Source organism: Andrena cerasifolii, chromosome 1 (assembly GCF_050908995.1).
Source record: "Andrena cerasifolii isolate SP2316 chromosome 1, iyAndCera1_principal, whole genome shotgun sequence".
Taxonomy (NCBI): Eukaryota; Metazoa; Arthropoda; class Insecta; order Hymenoptera; family Andrenidae; genus Andrena; species Andrena cerasifolii.
The window spans coordinates 19,334,233-19,355,047 of NC_135118.1; the positions used below are offsets into that span (position 1 = coordinate 19,334,233).

The 20,815-nt window shown below is 42.4% G+C and overlaps 1 protein-coding gene across 3 annotated transcripts in view; it reads left to right on the forward strand.

Annotated features, from left to right (window-relative positions):
• Positions 1–20,815, forward strand: part of Skd (mediator complex subunit skuld) — a 33,805-nt gene that overhangs the window by 9,308 nt on the left and 3,682 nt on the right. Inside the window, exons 2-16 of one of the 3 annotated variants that reach the window (XM_076811915.1) lie at positions 9,275–9,611; positions 11,169–11,337; positions 11,446–11,591; positions 11,691–12,120; positions 13,217–13,366; positions 14,519–15,089; positions 15,169–15,375; positions 15,446–17,158; positions 17,239–17,584; positions 18,217–18,515; positions 18,809–19,000; positions 19,191–19,502; positions 19,584–19,922; positions 20,029–20,313; positions 20,469–20,740. In XM_076811915.1, coding sequence (XP_076668030.1) covers positions 9,275–9,611; positions 11,169–11,337; positions 11,446–11,591; positions 11,691–12,120; positions 13,217–13,366; positions 14,519–15,089; positions 15,169–15,375; positions 15,446–17,158; positions 17,239–17,584; positions 18,217–18,515; positions 18,809–19,000; positions 19,191–19,502; positions 19,584–19,922; positions 20,029–20,313; positions 20,469–20,740 — 5,768 coding nt within the window. The remainder of the gene's footprint in view (positions 1–9,274; positions 9,612–11,168; positions 11,338–11,445; positions 11,592–11,690; positions 12,121–13,216; positions 13,367–14,518; positions 15,090–15,168; positions 15,376–15,445; positions 17,159–17,238; positions 17,585–18,216; positions 18,516–18,808; positions 19,001–19,190; positions 19,503–19,583; positions 19,923–20,028; positions 20,314–20,468; positions 20,741–20,815) is intronic. The other 2 variants (XM_076811922.1, XM_076811930.1) reach the window with 2 other exon arrangements.

Here is a 20,815-nt window from a genome sequence, read left to right on the forward strand (position 1 = left end):
AGCTGAAGACACGCGAGGTTCCTGTATATGCATGGGGAAACGAACTGACGCTTAACCCTTTGCACTTGAGCGATGCCTTTCACGGGACGAGAGGCTTCGTACAGCTTGAGCAGTGCCCTACAGATGCGCATGGTTTATTATATGCTATATTGGCCTCTAGAACACAAATGCTCGTCGAGTCGACGACCCTCACGGTTCAATGTCGCGTAGAAATCTAGTGAATGGCCATTAGGTCTCTTCATCTGGTTAGTATGTTTTTTAGCGTCAACTCGCGAATGTTGGGAGACTAGTTTGCGACAGTTAATCTCTTTTTCTAGCTTTTGAAAATCAGCTTCGATGACTAACGAGGGAACATCCCGAGCCCGGAAATTCCAAAAATTCTGAAACTTTGTGAATATTTAGGGAATTTCCTTCTGATTACAACGCAGTTTCTTTTGCTGCCGCAATTCACTCCAAGGGGGTGTAATTGACCCCTGAAAATAATTTTTTTTTACCAAATGATAGATTTAATTAAAAGAAGTAACTTTTGTCTTGACACTTTTTTTTCTCTTACTGTTCGCGAGTTATAACAAAATCGGGAAATACCCGAGTTTTCAGGGGTTAATTTCACCTCCTTTGAGTGATTTTGGACAGCAATATAAAATTGCGTTGCTGTCAGGAGGAAATGCCCTGCATATTCACAAAGTTGCAGAATTTTTTGAATTTTCGAGTTTGGAAATCTTCCCTTGGAAGACGTCGTCCTTATTATTACTTTGACGAATATATCTAACAGCGTTACCTCTAATTTAAATAAGATTCGTTTTAACGCAAAGGTTACGCAATCGCTCACCGGTTCGTTCACACGAGTGCAAATGAATGATTAATTATGAAAGCTGCTCCATTGCGTTTGTGCTGTTCTCTGTGCCACCTTCAATGTCTGTATTGAAATGTTCATTTTCCCCAATTTCGATGCAAAGAATAAAAGTACTTAAGGGATCTGAATGAGTGAGTGTGATAGTCTGTGAAGAAATTTAAGTCTTCATCGTATATAGTAATTTCATTGTATTTTGTTCAATCTAATTATCCATTGATATCTAAATGTTAATTTACATTACATTTACGGGCGGATTGTAGCTTGCAAACATGTACTTTGGACTATACCTACAGGTTCCCGATATAAGTATATTTCTTAAATTTAAATAAGCAAACAAAGGAATATCTTATATCCACTTTTTTCAATATTTAATATCCATTTTTTTTTCTCTCCATTTTAAAAGCACGCAGTTGCCTATATTGCCTATTTCGTAATTTAGTCCTGAGGGGCCGTCCTTAAATTACGTAAGGGTAATTTTAGCTATTTCTTATCCCCTCCCTCCCCCTGTATAAGAATTTGTAAGATTTGATGTTGCAACCCCCTTCTTACGTGATATTTTCCACCTTTAATTTTTTCAGTTATTCAAATTCTTTTAAAGGTTTATATAATTCATTTAACTCGGTTTCGGGAAATTTAAACTAAAACTACTTTTCTGGAACATTAATGATAGAATTTGTATTTATTGAAATTAGATTAAAAAATATTACGTAAGACTCTACCTGACTCTCCCCCCTGTAAGAAAACGTAAGAAATTCGCGACCCCCTCAAAAAAAGCCTTACGTAATTTAAGGACGACCCCTGATCACGGTTTTTGCAAAAAATACTTGGAATGAATGTGTTTAGAGTTCCCTATTAACCTCTTGACTTATAATTCTTGATTTATAATTCTCACCATACTATTCGAATACATCAGTAATATAAATATTCGAATAGTATTCGAATACATCAGTAATATAAATATTCGAATAGTATTCGAATACATCAGTAATATATATATTCGAATAGTATTCGAATACATCAGTAATATAAATATTCGAATATTCGAATAGTATTCGAATACTTAGATATTCGAATTATATTCGAATACTTAGATATTCGAATTATATTCGACAAATAATTGAGCAACTGAAGTATTCGAATACCGAAAAATTCGACAAATAGTCCCAGCCCTAGCCTATAGGCGCCTTCCGTGTCAGACAGCGAAACTGCGTCGAGTGCCTATAGGCGCCCACAGTAGCCTAGGGGTTAAAACTCTTATTGATTAATAGGGTAACTAATAAATCTGTAATTCACAGCTTCGATGTCATATTTCCCTTAGGGTAAAGAACCCAATTACTGACACCTAACCAATTACTGTCACCTTAAGCTATTTCACTTAAAATAACGAATAAATAAACTACAGTATATAATCTGTAGTATAGATTACAGGTTGAATTACATAATTCTTTTTGCGTATGACTTTACAACGTTCATTTGTTCGTTATTTTAAGTAAAATAGCTTAAGGTGACAGTAATTGGTTAGGTGTCGGTAATCGGGTGCTTTACCCTAGACAACTGAATGCTGTAAATATTACGATATTTCCTTTACTGAAAAACATGCGTTCTAAGAGTGAAACGTAAGCATGAAAACATATATTCTCTAACAGTAACATTCATTACATCCCCCGAACTAATTTCATCGCATATCATTTTCAATCCGTCATGTCTGTAAATAACTTCGACTGTTCACGCATGTTAGCCGTGAATTGCCTCGAGCGGAAAAGGTTATTAATATTTACGGGCACCCTTACAAGTTCAACCGTTTAATTTTCATGATTTCCGACGAGAACACGGAACAATGCAGAACTGGGTAAAATTCGTAGGTTAGCACATAACAGATGTATGCTAAGATGTACGCGCAATGTTTCCCGGACTTTTCTGTTTAGTATAAAAAAAGCAGTCGGTGTCAAGTGTTCGCGCATACCTATTTGAATTTGTTCCGGTTATATCAGCTGGCGGTGTGACGTAAGGGAACGCGCTCGCCCGATTGGCCGAGGCCGCGCGGCCCGCTCGCGGCTGCGCGTGCCTGTGCTAAACGGCGTCATCGTGGCGTCACACAGTAGACGACGCGTGTATGCACTGGCGCTACAGTTCGTAATAATGAGAAAGTGCGCGGCGTTTGCCCATTCCATTATTACTATTATCATCGTCGTCGTCATACGCATCCCTACCCTCGGGATACAATCCTTCGCTACCGACGAAACGTCCAGGCATTAGGAAATAGGTAAACTTGTACCATTTCATTGTTAATCGAGAAGCTTAAACGCCACGAGGTTTCTTAAATTCAGGACGTTTGTAGAGTAACTTAGGTATTGTGAACATGAAAAAACCTGCGCCTTTCTCTCTCTCTCTCTCTCTCTCTCTCTCTCTCTCTCTCTCTATATATATATATATATATATATATATATATATATCCCTCCCTCCCTCTCTTTCTCTCTCTCTCCCCTCTCACCCTCTCTTTCTCTCTCTCTCCCCTCTCACCCTCTCTTTCTCTCTCTCTCTCTCTCTTTCTCCCCCCCTCTCTCTCTCTCTGTGTGTGTGTGTGTGTGTGTGTAGCAGTTATAGGGCAAGACAGTTCAAGCGTAGATAATATTTCCAGAAATATTTGTAATATAAGAGAATATTATTAGGCCAAGTTAAGATGTTTTGGGATACTTACATGTCGGCTTAATTTGCTTTCTTATACAAGAGGATGTCAAGGATATATCAAATTCATCGATGCTTTTTTTTTTAATGGATCATGCGTTTTAGCTACTGTGTTTTTAGAGTGCTCAAAAAAACGAATTTAACGGCATGTATAATGTGTCATTTGGACCATTTAGGCACATATGTTTCAACTAATCTGCTTTATACACATAGCTTTAAGGGGTCATTCTTGCAATCACGCCGCAAAATTCGGAAACATTCAGGGTCTTTTTTCTCTCCCAGTAAATACAATGAATAACAATGTCAAACTTTTTTTTCATTTATTAAGCTACTTGTAATCTGTACGGGACAATTGTTTAAATACACTTTTAATTGTGTTTCATCAATGTTATCTGCAGTTCAAAATCGCGCCTTTGAAAAAAAAAACGGGATTGATTTCTGCTCGCAGACTCGTCTGAAACAAAAACAATACGAACTGATTCTTAAGCATTATGAGTACCGCTATCGCCGGCTCCCGAATTGGCCACGTAAGTCGAAATTTGACAAATCGCGAAATTTCCGAAATCAGCGATTCTCGATCTTATTCTGCGATCTTTGAACGTGCGTAGCTCAGAGCAAGGTTAACCGATTTAGATGAGATTTTCAGCATGCATAGAACTTACTTCAATCCACAAACGTGTTTGTTTTTTTGAATTTTCATTACAGGCTCAGAAAAAAAATTTTAAAAAACTGACCTGCACTATTTTCATCGCCATTCCGACCAGTTGTATTTTGTTTTTTCAAAACGACGAAATACGTCAGGTAGAAAACTAATTCCCCTAGCTTCTAAAAAAAAGACTCAAGTCGTTTGGACCAATTTTAAAAAAGTCTGCGATTTTAAAGAGTGTCGACTTACTTTCCGATGCGACTGTGTCATCCAAAGTGTACGGTTCCATTTGAAAACACGTCAATGACCTCGACGCAATGCTTGACACCTTCCTACAGGGAAAAGGGAATGAACAGTGCTCAAATAAAGATTCAGACTCCCGAATTGCATCGCTATTCCTTCGGAGCTGTTATAAACGCTAGGGATCGTTTCTGCTTTAAAATTGTGCTTTTCGCGCGTAACGTCGTTTCTGCGCATGCGCCGGTTGCAACAACGCGTTTGGGGGATGCGCGGAGAAGAGTCGCGATCGGTTGTAAGGCGCGCATTGATAGCGAGCGAGAAACACCGACTAATGGTGCGAGAGCGAGGAAAAGTGTACGAACGGAGTGCGATAAAGATATCGAATTAGGGTGAATGGACTCTCATCGACCAAGATAAGACGTTTCCCGTGGCCGGTGACCTTGGTACATAACTGGATCGCGACAAAAGTGTCTGTTGTGCTTTTTCATTATAATTTTTTTTTTCACGCTTTATCGTTCGCAAGTTCATTGACGTTTCTGTACTGGATGCAATAGAAATGTTCTTGAAATTCGCTAGCGGCGTAACGGCGAATCGAACGATAGCGTCTGATTAAATTAAAATTGTAGATATCTGCTTACTTCCTTCGTCGCTTTCACCTTCAGTCTGTTTCTCGTCGATTATTGTTTGTCAGTTGTCATAAGTATCAGCGCACCTACTTCGTGTGGAAGAACTCTGAAAAACGTTGCAAATTTATTGAAGAAGTCTAATAAATTTTACTTCATTTGGCATTTTAAACCAGGCAATTTATTTGGCATTTAAGGGGGGACCGCAGCCAGAAGTCACTAAAAAGTTTGGGATTTTTTTGTTCGTATAAATAATAATATTGGGCTCGGATTTTTTACACAGTGTTAAAGCAATCTTTATTTTGATAGAAAAATTTTTTTTTATGGAAATTTGGGCAAAATTGGCGGCGAACAAAATGGCTTCCCGGAGCACTGCAAAAAGAACTGCACCACAGTCTCGGGGATGACTGGATCATCTGAGAAGGAAATTCAACAAAGATATGTAAACAGGAATATATTCTCTACAACCTAGCGTGGGATTTCCTCAAAATTCGAATTATTTTGGAAATTGTAGCAGTTTGAAGAATTGACCTTAATTTTTTACATAAAAATTTGTACTGAAATGCTTGAAAAAAATCGAATAATTGAAATATCAATAAAATCCTACGCTAGGTTGTAGAGAATATATTCCTGTTTATATATCTTTGTTGTATTTCCTTCTCAGATAGTCCAGTCATTCCCGGGAGTGTGGGCCAGTTTTTTTTGCAGTGCTTTGGGAAGCCATTTTGTTCGCCGCCATTTTGTACAATTTTCCATAAAAAAAAATATTTTCTATCAAAATAAAGATTGCTTTAACACTATGTAAAAAATCGAAGCCCAATGTTTTTATTTATACGAACAAAAAAATTCCAAACTTTTTAGCGGCTTCTGGGCCCCCCCTTAAATAAGTAAAAGCAGTGGAAATTATTCAGTCTGTACGAAATATCACATTTTCTGCAAATACAGCAGGTGTCCAATTACCTGTTAACGACAGTGTATGGAAACCGACGCAGAGTGTTCATTCGTGAGAATAATCTTTTAACGATAATGTTTGCATCATTGTAATTTCTTTCAATACGGGATTTAATGGCGGGATACTGTTCTCGACGTTTTTGTTAATATTTCGTTAAATACACTCATCTCTCGATTGATAATGAAACTGAAGTAGAAGTGAGAAATACTTCTGCTGATGACGATAGCAACTTCGAACCGAGTAAAAAGAAAAGGTGCCTTGGATTACAGTACTGACAGTGATAACCAATAAAATTAAAATTTGTTTTTTCAAACTTTCGTTATTATTGTTTTTTGTGCAAATATGTGAAATGAGTATTTTTATAACATGCTGGCAGACTTCATTTACGCGATTCTCAACCACTTAAAAAAATGAAACACGTGGCACAAATGTTCCACGCAAATCGGGAGACGAGTGTAGGGGAGACCGGGGCTAGTTGATACGTTCTTCAGTTTTCAATTTTTTAAATTTTTGTTTGAATTAATTACTTAATAACAAATATGCCAAAATATTCTTTGGTCCTTCCTCTTTAATATGTGGTAAACGAAAACTTGAGGAAATGCATACAAAATGAACGAAAAAATGTTATTTCGACGAATGCAAAGTGTGTCAATTTACCCCGCTGCGGGGCTAGTTGATACGTTCTGCAGTTTTCAATTTTTTAAATTTTTGTTTGAATTAATTACTTAATAAGAAATATGCCAAAATATACTTTGGTCCTTCCTCTTTAATATATAGTAAGCAAAAACTTGAGGAAATGCATACAAAATGAACGAAAAAATGTTATTTGGACGATCAATTTGGATGTATCAAAACTATTTTCTGTTTCTCCATATAAACGAAAACAGTTAAAAAAAAAACGATTGTTAACGTCAAGGTACACAGACGTACGCTGAATCGTGGTAAAGAATTGAACAACAAACTTCACATATCTCGCTGAAATGGAGCTGCATGTATACAGTGTCGAGATAATTCGTCTGTATCAACTAGCCCCGGTCTCTCTTAATATTATCGAGCTTCTATTGTCTTGCACGGTGGTTTCATCTATCGCACCTGTGTCACAGCAGACTTTTAATGCTCGCGGTTAAATCGGTGATTTGTTAGGTTGCGTGACAAATGGAATTAGAATGCGACGAAAGTTCAAGGACCGACCTTTCTCAACGGTCAACGAATGTTAGACGCATACCTACCCCTGTAGTTCCCAACCTGTCTTCGCTAATTCGGACGGTTTACCGGAATGTTTTTGAATTAAATGCTGAAATTGATAATTATTTTAATAACTGCCAGCGTGACAGGAACAATTTCAAATAATCACAATGAGCCACATTGGACTTTTAACATTTCAAGGGGCCGTCCTTAAATTACGTAAGGGTTTTAAATTACGTGGCGATTTCTTACCCCCTCCCTCCCCCAGTATAAGAATTCGTAAGATTTGATATTGCAACCCCCTTCTTACGTAATATTTTCTACATTTAATTTTTTTCAGTTATTAAAATTCTTTTAAAGGTTTATATAATTCATTTAACTCGGTTTCGGGTAATTTCTCCCGAAATTGACTCCACTCCCTGTAAGAAAACGTAAGAAATTCGCGACCCCCCCCCCAAAAAAAAACCTTATGTAATTTAAGGACGACCCCCAAGTAAAACGTCGTTTACTTTTAAGAAAAGTGTTACGACGCTGGGAATGAAAATGTAAAAATTGAAAATTTAATCGTAAAATTAAAATAACGAAGCGCGCGCGTTAACCCTTCGTGGTCACGCGGGGTGTATCGTACCCCAAGAATAATTTTCGAGTTAAAATGTCGCGTCCTTACGACTTCCGAAGGGGATTTATCGCAAGAAAGAAAATTTAAAAAATTAAGAATATTGTTTTTGTCCCACAACCGTGGAAAATCGCTCATTTTCAACTACAAATTTTATCACATCAAAATTTACATTTCTAGAAAAAGACTATCACACCATGATTGTATAAGTATCACGAACGTACAATTGTCACTGAAAAGTTAAACGATACAAAAATACGAAAATGGTAACTGAAAAAAAATGGCGCTGGGGTACAGTGAATCCCGCGTGACCAACCTGCGATTATAAGAAGACGTGACCACGAAGGGTTAATAAAAACCGCGTTCACCAACGACGTTAACGCGTACAAACCACCAATCACTAAACTCAAGTTACTGCATGCTATTACAGCAATGCCAGTGGCTTTCTTCGCATCCTAATCTGAGACCGTAGGATCCCCCTGTTAATGACCAGTAATTAACGTTCAAGAACAGCGAATAAAAATAAAACTGTACCCGTTAGCACTTTGAGTGGCGCAACGTTCAGAGAAACAGTTTGAAAAAGTTCTCTCTAGCTCTAATGAGAATTTGAATTTCTATATCTTCTATTACATCTGTACAAAAGTCCTGCAAAATGATGGGCGAGGTTTCCCGACGAAAATGAGTCTGAATACATTATTCGGGCTATTCTTAATTGCGCATAATCTGCAGCAATTGTACATACATCGCGTATAATTGAAAAGTAGCCCAATAGCATTCAGGAGGATCTACTAAAAACTATATAAATTAAAGTTGTCATTGGCAGGGGTGACTTATCGGTAGCTCGACGTGCAAGAGGTGCAAAAAGAGAGCTCGGAGCTCGGTCGGTTTCCAAAGGAAACGTCAGCCGGGAACCCCCCTGGCGTGAAAACACGTCGACGCCACTCACAAAGAGAGTATTTTAAGTATCCGCCTCCGATCATTTTGATTTTTGGATATGTTATAGAGGACCGAAAAACAAATTATACGTGTTTTTTATTTTTCTCCGTTTTCATATTTGGGGGGTGAAAACTGCGTTCAAAGTTAGGGTTGAAAAATCATTTTTGTGGATTTTTGAAAATGTGGTGAGTCAGTCATATTTCGCATTCAAAGACACAAAATTCGTCCACTGACACTATTCCCCTATCTCTAATAGTTCCCGAGATATTCCACAAAAGTGATTTTTCACCCCTAACTTTGAACGCAGTTTTCACCCCCGAAATATGAAAACGAGGAAAAGTAAAAAAACACGTATTTCTTATTTTTCGGTCCTCTGTAACATATCCAAAAATCAAAATGATCGGAGGCGGACACCTAAAATACTCTCCCTGGTCAGAGTGTCAGTTCCCGGCCCCTCCGAGGGGAGATTTTCCGCGAAGGGAAGGACAATTGTAATGTAGCTTGATCTAACGTTGTGCATCGTTGGTTTAATTGGCAGACGGACCTCTGCGGCATCAAATGGAGGAAGCTCGTGTGGGGCGAAGTGGCCGGCGGTTTCGGGGGCACCCCCCTCGAGGACCCGGTGCTCTCGAGCTTCTCGCGGTGCCTCGCGGGCGACATTCTGTGCGTGTGGCGGCGCGTCGCCGCCACGCCGTCCACCTCCGGCCCGGCGACCGCCTCGGCGAGCGGGGCTGCAGGCATCTTCGACCTGGGCATCGCGCCTTCGCCCGCGCCACCGCCTCTCTCCCTCACCGCCGCCAAGGAACTCTGGATCTTCTGGTATGGCGAGGAACCTGATCTCTCCGGTCTCGTGTCTCCGGAACTCATTGCGTGCGGTGAGTAATCCAGTCCCCCCTGACAATCTGGAAGATGATCCCCGTATCTCTTCTTAGACGCCCGGGGCGGCGCTGGCTCTTTACAGCGCTCTAACAATAAGTTAAATAGGGATGCCTATAACGGAAATGTGGAAGGTAGCATCAGGAGGTCACAGGAGTCCAGTTGGTACTAGTACATTTTGTCCCTGACCTTGGGAGTGGTCTGATCAATGCACCTCCGCTTACGCAAGACGAAAGCGGGGGGGTTGCAGAGCTTTAGGGGTTAATGGAACGCATTGAGAGGAACCAAGGAAGAGGCTTGCCAATGCACGTGTATGGAAATCAGTTGTTTCGTACGCTTTTGTCTGGAAGAAGTAAGGTGTACGAGGCGAACGGAGCGGTAACGTTGCACCGGGACCGTGTTTCTCTCTGCCACGGGGTCGCTGAACCGTGTGCTTGTCTGCAACCTCGGTGCGATGCAACGCGCGGGGATCCATTACTGTGCATCGCGAGATGAACACCGACTGGCGAACCGTTAGCCCTAGACGAGCCGACACTTTGAACATTGTAGACCAGGGAGAGTTTAAAAAAAAAAAGCATGCGACATCATTGATCTCAGGAAGAACGTGCCTCTCTTCGTGTTTCAAAAGAAAGGAAAACACTGTATGCAGCACCTCAGACTGCGTTCAACGACCTCTAATGCACAACGTTCAAAGCCATTAATCGCGGAGAACTGACGAGAGGTTACTTGGTAAATGACGATAATTGGGATGAAATAGGTACAGATTTATTTAGCTGGAAGTAGGTGCAATGGCAATTTGGGATCGGCCTTAAATTACGTAAGGCTTTTGGAGGGGGTCGCGAATTTCTTACGTTTTCTTACAGGGGGGAGAGTCAGGTAGAGTCTTACGTAATATTCTTTAATCTAATTTTCAATAAATACAGATTCTATCATTAATGTTCCAGAAAAGTAGCTTTAGTTTAAATTTCCCGAAACCGAGTTACATGGATTATATAAACCTTTAAAAGAATTTGAATAACTGAAAAAATTAAATGTAGAAAATATTACGTAAGAAGGGGGTTGCAATATCAAATCTAACGAATTCTTATACTGGGAGAGGGAGGGGTAAGAAATCGCCAAATTACCCTTACGTAATTTAAGTAACGGCCCCTTTGTTGGTTTTATCAAATTCAAAGACGCGTTGTAACAGGGCTGATTAAATGTCTTGGTGAACATTTTTTGCTCTCCGCGAAGGCTGCTACCGTCGATGTGTCTCGCTGTAATATTATACGCGAGATTACCTTTCACGATGGAATCGACTGCTTCTCTTAATCAGTGGTGGTCTGGTAGTGGACATTTCCACGATTCGACGAAGAAAGTAGATCGCGGGAAAAGAGCAGAAGATCTGCATGTACCGCTGAACTAGAAAGGATACGATGGATATAAGTTACATGTTACTTGTACACGAAATTGATTTACCACTTCGGGCAATCATTCGATTCGTTTGCGTTGCGTGCTGCCTTCGAGCGTAATGTGGATGAGTGATTCATAACATAGATATTTATCCGTAATTACAGAAAGTGAACAGGGTTCTTGGGAAAGCGGATTATCGTACGAGTGCCGGTCACTTCTTTTCAAGGCTCTGCATAACTTGATCGAGCGGTGCTTACTGTCTCGTGATTTTGTCCGCCTAGGAAAGTGGTTCGTACAACCCTATGATGGATTCGAGAAACACCGTTGCAGTAGGTACGTCCTCCCATCATTTCCCAGTCGCACCTCTTTGCTGAAATGTGCCAACCTCTGCGAACCTTATCGCCACTGTTTTAATACGAACAACTTGATTGGAATTTGCAGCAGCCACTTGTCATTCTCGTTTGCGTTCTTTGTTCATGGAGAGAGTACTGTATGCGCAAGTGTGGACGTCAGGCAGCACCCTGCTGTGCGACATCTTACAAGGGCTTGTTTGCAGCGCACCCAAACCTCCCAATCTGGTGTTAAAGGTATGCATAATGAAAATTATCAAGGATGAGTTTAGAGAGATAATATACAGACAGCGATTGTTTCTACAGAATCTCATGATCACCTGTTTCTCGTTGCAGTGATTCTAGCCCCTTATGGGCTGGCAGGCACTTTAACTGGTCCAGTAGGACGTACGGACTGTCAGCTTCTCGAAGAATGGAAACACTTTTATCCAATCAATGGCAGTAACGTCGAGGCTGGCCTTCCACCTCTGGTGGAAGTGCTCGTCGGTGGTGTTCGCATGCGTTATCCTTCTTGTTACGTCCTCGTCACAGACATGGATGACACTCCACCCGATACTCCTCTTTCTCCACCGAGTAGTCCTGCCAGTTGCGAACACCCCCTGTTAGATCAGCAGGAGCTACGAGCAGCCACAGAATTACCAGAACGTGTATGGGCAGAATGTACTTTGGGTTCACCGATCTCTGCTTCCAAGACAGAATCTTCCACGGAACCTGGAAACTGGACCTTCACAGACCCAACGCAAAAGTCTTCCTGTACCTGTTCAAAGTAAGTAACAATCCCTGAAGCGACGTGTACCCGTGGACATATAACTTTTACTGCATTGTGCACGTGTGCACCAGATTTTGTACGATTACATTTTTATAGATTCTATCTGAACATAATTTCTAACATTACTTTCTCCTCGTCGCTTGAGTTTATACGTCGCCAAGCGAAGGTACATTAAAAAGCAATGCAGTAATAGTAATAATGACAAGAAGTAGTACTGTTAAGTATATAAACTCTCAAGGTGTTGTCACAATATTATGCAGAGAAAGCATTAGTTTATTATTATACTTTCACGTGTTGTTTCCTTTGCATACTTATCAAGTGTAGCAGTATACGTATATCTCTTTCGACTGTCTTCTATGTTTATCTGATAACGTTCGAAGTAATAATATTTACAATTATTATCGATTCTGTCTGCATGTTATAGCACAATTTATAAAGTGTAGTTTCAAAATGTTACAGTACATTGGTAGTAAATATCTTTTTTTTTTAATGGCTGCTGCAATATGTGCATGTCAATTTAGTTTTTTTGAGAATGGTTCGAATGCGACTGTTTCTTTGAAATTAGTTCTTTTATTTATATGCAACGGAACATTCCTGTATTAAAAAACTTCCATCGGGGACAGTGTGAATTTCACATTTTCGCCAAAGCGACACGCGTTAAGCGTACAGTATGTTCATACTGTAACAGTTGGATGGAATATTATTAACACAGGGACACAATGTAACAGTTATATATTTGTTTACGTTAAAACTGCTAGGATGTAAGTTACTTTGGAAGCACGAATTGTATTGAAATTAATAAATTCAGGTGAATTCGAACGAATTGAAATTGAAAACGTTCTCCGGGGTGAGAAACACGTATGCTTTGGAATAATTTTAGCTACAAGAAAAGTTGTTGCCGCAACGCTATACGTCTTGTTGCAAGTCGCTGGCTGTGCTGCAAGACGTATAGGCGTTGGAGCTAATGAACAGAAATTTTATACACACTAAGGTAATTTATTAGTAATAATATTTTACGCAGGCTTCAGTAAGTCAGAATAGTTGAATTAATTAGATGCAGGAGAAAACGAGATGTTAAATACATCGGTTGCAGGTATGCGACCCCCGGGGGTTGGAAGAGCCTGGCCTCCTCTCAGGTTCAGAGGGAGAGAGTAGATAAAGGTGGACGGAGGGTCGTACCGTTTCATCGACGCTCTACCACCCAGTGGGATGCTTGTCCCTCTGTCCCTGCTAATGCCCCCAGGTGGGTAATTTCTGCCCCGATATCAATAAGAGAATCATTTTTCTCATATCTTAATTAATCACCGCAATAATGCAAATCTCATATGATCGTTATGACGCCATAACATCATCTTTTAATTCACATTGCTTTATAAAAGCTCCGCTCTATTTATTCAGCCATACGAGTAACTAAATCTAATGCACGAATAACGCATTAATCAAACATCATTGTGCAATTATTTTTCTTCCTCTCTTGGGCGGGGGAGGGGGGAGGGAGGTGTATTTTTTTTTCTGGAAGAGGTGCGAATATTAACATTGGTAAATCATATGCGACAAAGAGAACATGCGTCGGTATATTGTCTGAATAAACAAGAATGTGGTTAACGTTAACTACACTCATGCTGTAAGAAGCAGCTGAGACAAATATTTTGTATATACTTCTATGAGTGGGATCTGTTGCGTATGCGTGCTTACTAATTACACATCATAGTAAGTATATTCATGTGTAATTCGTAAATTAGTATGTCTTGTGCGTGCGCTGCTGATAATATTTCAAACTTGAAGTATCATAAAAGTGACAAATGTCAAACTAATTTCGAATAAAATTAAGTAGTTTCGTTCATCCTTTCTTTTTCAATGAAAGTATATATCATTTGGTATAGAAGATATATAAGTAGAAAAGACGTAGTTCTATGGTGTTGGTAGACAAATTCTCTTCCCAACTGCTAATGTCTTAATTTCCCAAGAGAATGCTTTGCATGCTTCGTCGAACGGAATTATTCGTAATCTTAGCATGTCTTCCGTAGCTTTATTCCTTCTGTTTATTTAATGTAGATATACTATTCCATACGGTACCCTCAATTTCTGAAAGAACAGTCATTCTTACGTGTAAACGTGTATACACAATACTTAACAACATATGAACAAGTATTTTTAACACAATTCCTGACTTGTGTAAGGGTTCTGTAGAGTAGTGCAATGACTGTAAATAATTGTATCGCAAGACATTTTTTGTAAAACATTCATGGTGGGTGACCATACTTTCATCGTTTTCTATCCAGCATGGATCAGCTTATCGACATCAGTTCTGCTCATCAAGTTAAAAGCGTTAGAAATAATCAGAGTATTTGAATTACAGAGCAGTCGCAATAACTATGCCTTTAATTCCAAACAGGTCTGTACTGAATAGAACAGAGGCGCCAAGTACACCACCAGGAGGACCTCCTTCTTATTCAAGGGGACCACCAACAGGAGGAGATTGTCTACCAGTTCCATCTGTCGGCTCGCCAGGTTCCCCAGCACCTTCACCTCTTCCAACTCCACATTCCGAGCCAGCATCTGTTCCACCAGCAGAGCCTACGATGCCTACTCTCAGTCCTCAACCGCCACCCAGTCACACGAACACTGCCCCACCGTTAACCCCTTCTCAAGGCCCGAAGTCAACCTCCTCTGCGTGTAATAATCAAGTACATAGTCCAGCTCCTGGACCAACTTTGAAACGACCGGTCTTAGTCTCCAGAGAATGTGAGGATATATATTTAGAGAACGAACAGTCATTACCTTGGCTCTACGATTACTCAACGCAAGAAGCATGGCTCAATCATCCTGTGAAACGTTTTAAGGAATCTAATAGCAGTCCAGTCACTGTACGGAGCAGCAATACATTATATCCACCAATGAATTCTCAGGTTCCTCAATCTCAGACTCCAAAATTAGAAATTAAGCAGGAACCAAATGCCACCGTTGTAAGTGGTCTTTCTTAATCCAACGAGACGTTCTCCGTCACGTTCCTATGTATATATGATTTTTATCGATACTCGACAGGGAGATTGCATCGGAAGAAGAACAGACCCTTACGAGTTCGACGCAACAGGTGAAGAAAACGGCACGGGTGTCGACGGGCTTAGACGGCAAAGAGACGATCCTACTAAACCAGGATCTTTATTTACCAGCGAAGGTCTACAAGCATCCTACAAAGATTTAGATCAAATCTTCGATAATTCCGATCCTGATACATCTAGCGACGAAACAGTACGTATTGTTTTTATAGGGTATTGGACATCTATAGTAGGACATGAAAAACACGCAAAACTTGTTACAGAATTTGAACCAACTTCAAGTACAAACACCACCGGAGTCGAACAGATCCAGTGGGCTACACGAAGAGACCAGAGTAGACGCCAACAACAGACATAATAACCGAGGTGTGGGCGTGCTACGACCAGAAGAACTTTCCAAAATGTTCCCCACACCGCCATCCCTAGAGCATAATCCGGTCGCCTCGCCTTGCCAGTTGAACGACCCTTTGATGGACCAGACGGAACTTTCTGTACCTCCACGACCACTCAGGCACCTCCCTGACATCTATCCGAACATGGGATCCCCTCAAGAGGAGCCAATCGACGATTGGTCTTACGTGTTCAAGCCCGCGCCCATCTGCAAGATGGTCGGTTCTTCCAAGTACGCCCCCCTCACGAATCTGCCCAGCCAGTCTCTACCACCCGTCACACTGCCATCGCACTGCGTGTACAGACCTTCCTGGCAGTGCAATCCCACTTCGAACAACACGGACAAACCGCTTCCACCAACTAGACCGGGCTCGGTCCAACAGCAACCGTGCCCACCGAGCCCAGCGCCGTTGGGTGCACCGTATCGTTCTGCCACCATCTCTGGAAGACCGCCGCCGCCGCCCTACGATCAACCGAGCCCAGCCACGTCCACCACCTCCTCGTATTTAAACAAGAACTTGAACAGTATCGAGGCAGACACGCCAGGCCCTACGCGAGCGCCGGAATCGAATTCCCTCGTAGTGAACATCCTCTTAGCGGACACAGCGCTCAACATCTTTCGCGATCATAACTTCGACAGCTGCAGTCTGTGTGTCTGCAACGCGGGACCCAAGGTAGTGGGTAATATCAAGGGCGCGGACGCGGGCGTCTACCTGACGCACTCGTGGTCTGGCGGTGCCCTGTACCAAGACGACGATCAGATCAGGTGCAGCTGCGGTTTCAGCGCGGTGGTGAACCGACGGCTGGCACACAGGGCGGGTCTGTTCTACGAGGACGAGATGGAGATCACAGGGATCGCGGAGGATCCGGCGGAGAAGAAGAAAACGTCTCTGGTTGCTCTGGCGTGCGGAGCAGGTAAACCATCAGAGGGTTTGGACGTGATACCACCCAGTGTGTTGGAGCTGCTGAGGGAGCAGTGCCTGATAGTGCAGAGCTCCGCGAGCAGCCTGTACAGGGCGTCCAGGATTTACGCGGCGATGAAGGGCTACCCGATGCTTGCCCCCACTGTGAACATGTTGGAGTTCAACGATGGGAACGAGGTGTCGCTGGCGGCTCTCGATCAGGGTAAAATCGACGGCACGCATAACGAAAGAACTAACCGCGTGAACGGTGTGCATCGATGGGTGTTCCTTAGAGCGAAGGGTCCTCAGTGTAGCGGTGACATTGTACGGATGATGAGAGGCCTGCAGCCACTGCTGCAGGACGCCGTGCAGAAAAAGTGCACCACCAGGATGTGGGAGGCGCCGTATACGGTTGCTGGCCCTCTCACCTGGAGGCAGTATCATCGGTTAGCGGGCCGTGGGACCGACGACCGTTGCGAGCCACAGCCGATACCCGCATTGGTCGTTGGTTATGATCGGGACTGGCTGTCTTTGTCACCTTATGCTCTTAGTTACTGGGAGAAACTGCTCTTAGAACCGTATGCTGGGCCCAGGGACGTTGCCTACGTGGTGGTAGCGCCCGACAGCGATTGCGTTATCAACAAAGTGAAATCGTTTTTCCGCGAACTATCCACCACGTATGAAGTAAGTAACCGGCATTTCTGCAACGTGCGTTTTCATTTCTTTTCGCTACTGGATCCAAGCATTCTGGCTTTTATGTTTAGATCTGTCGGCTGGGAAGGCATACGGCTATCTCGAAGGCACTGCGCGATGGTATTCTTCGGGTTGGGAAAGCGTCCGTGCAAAAGCAAGCCAAACAACCGATAGACGACTGGTTTAAACTATTAGGAGAGAACCAATTGGGAGAGCTATTGCGGCTATACGCTCAAGTGTGTAATCATCGATTAGCCCCGTATTTAACGCAAGTTATACAGGATCGAAGTCTGTTAGATCCTGGTGACTCGCAGCAAACGAATAGGCAACAACAGCAGCAACAGCAAACGACTATTCCCGTCACTGACACGATGCCAGCCACGCCTGACGTGATGACCAGCAAACCCGAGTCTGTTGGTACGTTTCAATACTCGCTCTATCTGTATTAAAGGGAAATGTTTCCAACCGGAAAATTCTGATGATTTTAACGGAACTTCGTGTGAAGGAGCAATTTTTTGGCGGAAATTCACTCTGAAGGGGTGAAATCAGCTCTTAAAGTTATCGTGTTATTTTTTCATTTTTAATACGACTTGGTAAGAGTAATCATTGTTCAGTTTGTTATGCTCCATCACACTGCCGAAAGAAAAACACAGTTGACTTCGGAGCTGACTTCCCCTTTTAAGAATGAATTTTTGCAGAAAAATTCACACGAAGTTTCATGGAAATCAGAATTTTTGGGTTGGGAACTTTCCCTTGTAACTAAACTAATTCTACTTTTTATGAATTTTATCCACATTCATGATGCAATGAAATACAATATGAATATTTATATACAGTAATGAATGAAAGATACTTTAAATTTTTACCGTCGTCTGTGTTTTATAGAAAGTAGGAAAATTGTTAATGTAGTCCAATGTAGCCTTATTTATTGTTATACTGATTACCGCTGAAATCTATAGATAGCATATTTTTAGCAAAGTGTGAAAAATTATAAGAAACTGTTGTGAGAAAAGTTGATGTAGTTGCATATGAAGTCTGCACGCTTTCAGAGGGAGAAAATCCCAGAAGCGAAACTCCATCGTCGGGTACAGCGACAAATTCCAATTCTAATGCTGGTAATACGACACCAACTTCTCAAACTGCCACGATACCCACTAACACCACCGCGGGTCCAGACGAAGAGGAAGTCGAGCCACCGGCTGTTGTTGTTTATTTGGTAGAACCATTCTCACTGGGAGGGCCCGAGGATTCTGATCGCCGGAGACTCGCGATTTTAGCTCTGTTACGCGCCTACTCGGCAGCAGTTAATAGTATGCCTGAGAACATCAGATCCAACATCAACGTCCAGGTGAGGTTTCATCATTTGTATCCTCGATTCGAAATATTAATCCTTTGTGTCCCGTTGTAGAATTCAACTAACTTACACATTGACATCGGAGAATTTGTACTCATATAGAACTGTACAGGGCGTCCAGGAAACATGTCCCGTTAGATTCTTGATACGACATGCAAAGTGCTTAACCCCATCACTGTCTACCACCAACACGCAAAGGATTAATATTTAATTTTCTGTGTATTACAACAGTCGAAGGATTGTCTCGATATCGAAGGAAATTTCTAACGACGCGTCTTTTTTCCCAGCTAATATCCTTGGAAAGCATAATGGAGTTAAGTCGGGCTAGGGAAAGGCGAAAGATTCAGGACGAGATGAGAGCCTTAGCGTTAAACGTGTTCCTACAGGGCCGGCGATTGTTAAATCACAACTCCACGGTAAAAAGTCTCACTGGCTTTGGTACCGCTGCCGCTGCAGATCTTTTCCTTAAGAGTAAAGATGTAAGAGACACTCTATTCCCGCCTTCTCGTATTCGATCGGTTCTTTCTAACGATTAACTCGATCGGCCGTTAACTTGCGTGTTGCTTGCGTCCATTTATACCGGTTCGCGGGAAGATTAGCAAGAAAGAAACAGACCCGTGGATCAATCTATTTCAGTCTTATTGTAATATTCTTGCAACTCTACATCAGGAACGGAACCGAGCCCCGTACCGGTTGTACGCACCGGCCTACGTCCTGGCCCCTCTACGAGCGAAAAGCGAAGCACCAGAATCCTTTGGTATCGCTGGGCCAGAGGAATGCGCGGTTCTCTATCTCAGCTATTGTCTCAGCGAGGATCAATCCTGGCTGCTCGCGGTCGCCACCGACGACAGAGGCGAGATATTCGAGACAGCCACCATCAACATCGACATACCCAACAGGAAGAGGAGGAAACGAGCTTCGGCCAGGCGAGTAGGATTGCAGAAATTGATGGACTTCATACTCGGCGTGATGTCTCAAGGTGTAAGTACTTAATGTGAAAAGATATTCAAAGTCCGGGCAACGTTGACGACCTAAAACGAAAACACTTTTATTCGCGCGTAGGTGCAACCATGGAGATTAGTGGTAGGTCGCGTGGGGCGTATAGGCCACGGCGAGCTGAAAGGATGGAGTTGGTTGTTATCTAGAAAAGCGCTTCTGAAGGCCTCGAAACATCTGAAGGAAATATGCGGCCAATGTAGTCTTCTGTATCCGTCGGCGGCACCTTGCGTGCTCAGCGCCTGTTTAGTTTCCCTCGAGCCAGACTCGACACTGAGACTGATGGCTGACCAGTTCACGCCCGACGAGAGATTCAGTCAGGCGTCGGTAAACTGCCAATTATCCACACCGCAGGATGTCACGTGCACTCACATTCTCGTGTTTCCTACATCTGCTACCACCCAGGTAAGTTTGCGCGAGCCCTTTCTTCAGATGGAGCACGGTGAGAACATCAGTTATGTATCACAAGGGCGGGGCATACATGGTTTCTAATCTAATTGTTCTGGTACAGTCGTCACAGACTGCATTTCAAGAGCAGCACATCAATGGACCAGAATTAGGGGACGACGAGCTGTTCTCTGCTTTGAACGACGACATGCCGGAAGGTATGGAAGGTATGGGAGACTTCAACGATATATTTAACGTATGGCCAGAGGCTGGCGCTGGTGGAGGACAAAGTCCTGGTGGCAGTCCACATCGTCCAGAGGGATCACCGCTGGGCGGAGATGGCGGTGGTTCGGGTCTAGGCAACCACGACGGCCCGGGTAGTCCATTTCCGTGTAGCAACACGCCAAGAGTAAGTTCAGAAGAGAAACTTTCACTATAATCTCAAAACGCGGCCGTCCTGAGCGTATTAGACATGAGAGTTTCCGTTGATTGAATACTACAGCGATCAGAAGTATAATGGACGCGAGGTAATTTAACTCTGACAAAACTGTTGATGAATAATAGGTAGCAGTTGCTGAACAGGCAGAGGAGGTTGGAACGCTGTTGCAGCAACCGCTTGCTCTCGGTTATTTAGTATCCACTGCGCCAACGGGACGAATGCCACCATGGTTTTGGTCAGCTTGCCCCCATCTTGAAGGCGTTTGCCCAGTGTTCTTGAAGAATGCCTTACATTTGCATAGTCCAGCAATACAGCAGAATAGCGACGATCTGTTGCAACAGCAAAGCGCACTCACCGCTCATCCACTAGATTCACAGTATACCACCGATGTGCTCAGGTTCATATCATTCACTCGATTCAATTAAACTGATCGAAAAGCTGTTGGTCCACGCGACCTGATGAGTGAGTAACT